This window comes from Ctenopharyngodon idella, chromosome 5, assembly GCF_019924925.1.
Source record: "Ctenopharyngodon idella isolate HZGC_01 chromosome 5, HZGC01, whole genome shotgun sequence".
NCBI lineage: Eukaryota > Metazoa > Chordata > Actinopteri > Cypriniformes > Xenocyprididae > Ctenopharyngodon > Ctenopharyngodon idella.
Window position 1 is genome coordinate 12,579,149 of NC_067224.1, and position 2,117 is coordinate 12,581,265.

Sequence of the window (2,117 nt, forward strand, 5' to 3'; positions counted from 1 at the left end):
AGTCTTTGCTGCCATCTAATGGCGAGAAAATGTAACTTCTGTTGCTGTTCACGGTCAGGGACTATTTTTTCCGGCGGAAGGAAGGCTTTTAGAAAAAGTTTACTTCATGAAAGTTGCATTGATACATATTTCTGGCTTTAATATTTGTATTGTGTGGTAAAACCGTTTTATAAAAGCAGTAAGGTACTCAAAGCTAGTGCTGTATCGTGAATAAGTCACGGCTGAAGGGGCTTCAGCATTGCATCGTGCCTAACAATGCCCTTCAGCCGTGAGTTATTCATGATACAGCACAGCCTCTCGTACCTTATTGCTTACTCATAACACTATACTTAGTATTATATTACCTTTGCACCAAATTACAAAAAAACTAGTTAACGCTGCTTTGAGGGTGTTTCTATTACAGCTGCTATGGGAGTGATGATAAAAATGTTTTTTTCTCTCTTCTGACTGGCATTATCAATCGCTCTCTATTTTTTCCCTTTTTAAAGTTTTGAAAACAGTATTGTGGAGTTTTTCTTTTGCTATTTGCACAATTGGAAACACAACAAAATATATTTAATGAAGTCTCTCATTCACCACCATAAAAGTTTACCCAACTATGACGACTTTCGCTTCTGAGAAACCCGGAAATGTGAAAAGAGTCTATAACATTTAATAACATTACATAGCTAAATGATAAATAAATATTTTTTTCACACTTCTTGGGTAACATTCCAGCATGATTTGAAATGGCTCTGAATAAAATAATTAGTTCACATGTGACATTGAACAATTTTATTTTTTTTTTTTTCCACACATAAGGTCTCATAGCAAACAAATACACTAACTGTCGATGAAACTAATATATTCAGCAACACAAAACTGCTTGGTATGGTGAAAATCATAACTGAAAAATAATATAAATGGTTTTCTCACAATAAATGCTGAAATGATTGATGATTATTTCACTCTTTATCATCATAGTTTTAAACACGAAATAATTCACATTTTTAATGGATTTTTAGTTTTAATTATAATTCTGCGTCTGAGACGAGAGTAAAACAAGAAAATCTAAACATAAAAGTAATATGAAAAGTAATAAAATAGAAATAAATGAAGGCATGGTGAAAGTTAAAGTTTTATTAAAAATCAACCTAAGGACATAAAAGTGCCCAAAGTTAAAGAAACATCCACTTGTTGAATGAATTTGGAGAAATTACCTTCAGATGAGAGTGACTCCTGTAACTTACTGTAGGACATATCTAAGCAATAAGAGACAGATTTACCATCATCACTGGGATCTTCTCTAGGACCTCCATCCTCAGTCTCCGACAATGAGATGATATTAGGGGTCACAGATTTGCTCTGGAGGCTCTTGGAACATTTGGATCCTGTTGTCGGTGATTGTTTGCGATTCTGACTGCCTCTTTTCATTTTATTCTAATGGGTTATTGATTTTATCTGAGGAGGCGAGCGAACACGATGCTCATCCTAAATCAACTCGACTGCTAAAACGTAACTGCTAGTAGTTTCTTCTGCTTTATGTTAAAAAATTACAATGCAGACCAAATCTGACAAAATGCAAAGAACGAAAGTCATCTAATAACAAAAAAATGCATATTAAAAAGATTTTTTTACATTTAACTGCATGGTCACTCACTGTTTTAGGAAGACTCGTCAGTTTTTGTTAGCCCAGTTTCCATAGCGACCGGTTAGGATTTATAACAATCGTTCAGTAACCGTCAGATTATTATAATTCTCTCTTAAAAACTGTCAAAGCGGATACAAGCCTGTTACCTTTATCTCTTGTTCCAAGTGTCATATATAGTTCATGCGTTTCTAAAGGTTTAAACTGTGCTATCATTCTCTTTTCTGATTCTCTAGCACGAACTCAAATGATTCGCGGTGATGTTTAGATCATGTGACTCATCTGCAGGTATTTCAAAATAAGAGTACTGTGAGCTCAGAGCAGACTGCATACCCAAACAGCCAGAATATTTTTTCACAATGTTTAGCAAAATATTATAATAACTGCATGCACATACATAAATAACAACAAACATTATCCTAAACACATATTTGTCATTAAGCAATGTTTGATTCAAGTTTGACAATTCAAATTTGAGGTAAAATGCACA

At 33.9% G+C, this 2,117-nt stretch overlaps 1 protein-coding gene across 9 annotated transcripts in view; it reads right to left on the bottom strand.

The window, feature by feature from the left end:
- The window catches only part of cntrl (centriolin), a 56,408-nt gene extending 54,520 nt beyond the window's left edge, over positions 1-1,888 (bottom strand). For all 9 annotated transcript variants that reach the window (XR_007930230.1, XM_051893723.1, XM_051893724.1 and 6 more), the window contains exon 1: positions 1,266-1,888. Coding sequence is in view for 8 of the 9 variants with exons in the window: in XM_051893723.1 (XP_051749683.1) it covers positions 1,266-1,413 (148 nt within the window). In the remaining variant the exon portion in view is untranslated. The remainder of the gene's footprint in view (positions 1-1,265) is intronic.
- Positions 1,889-2,117: the final 229 nt, after the last annotated feature.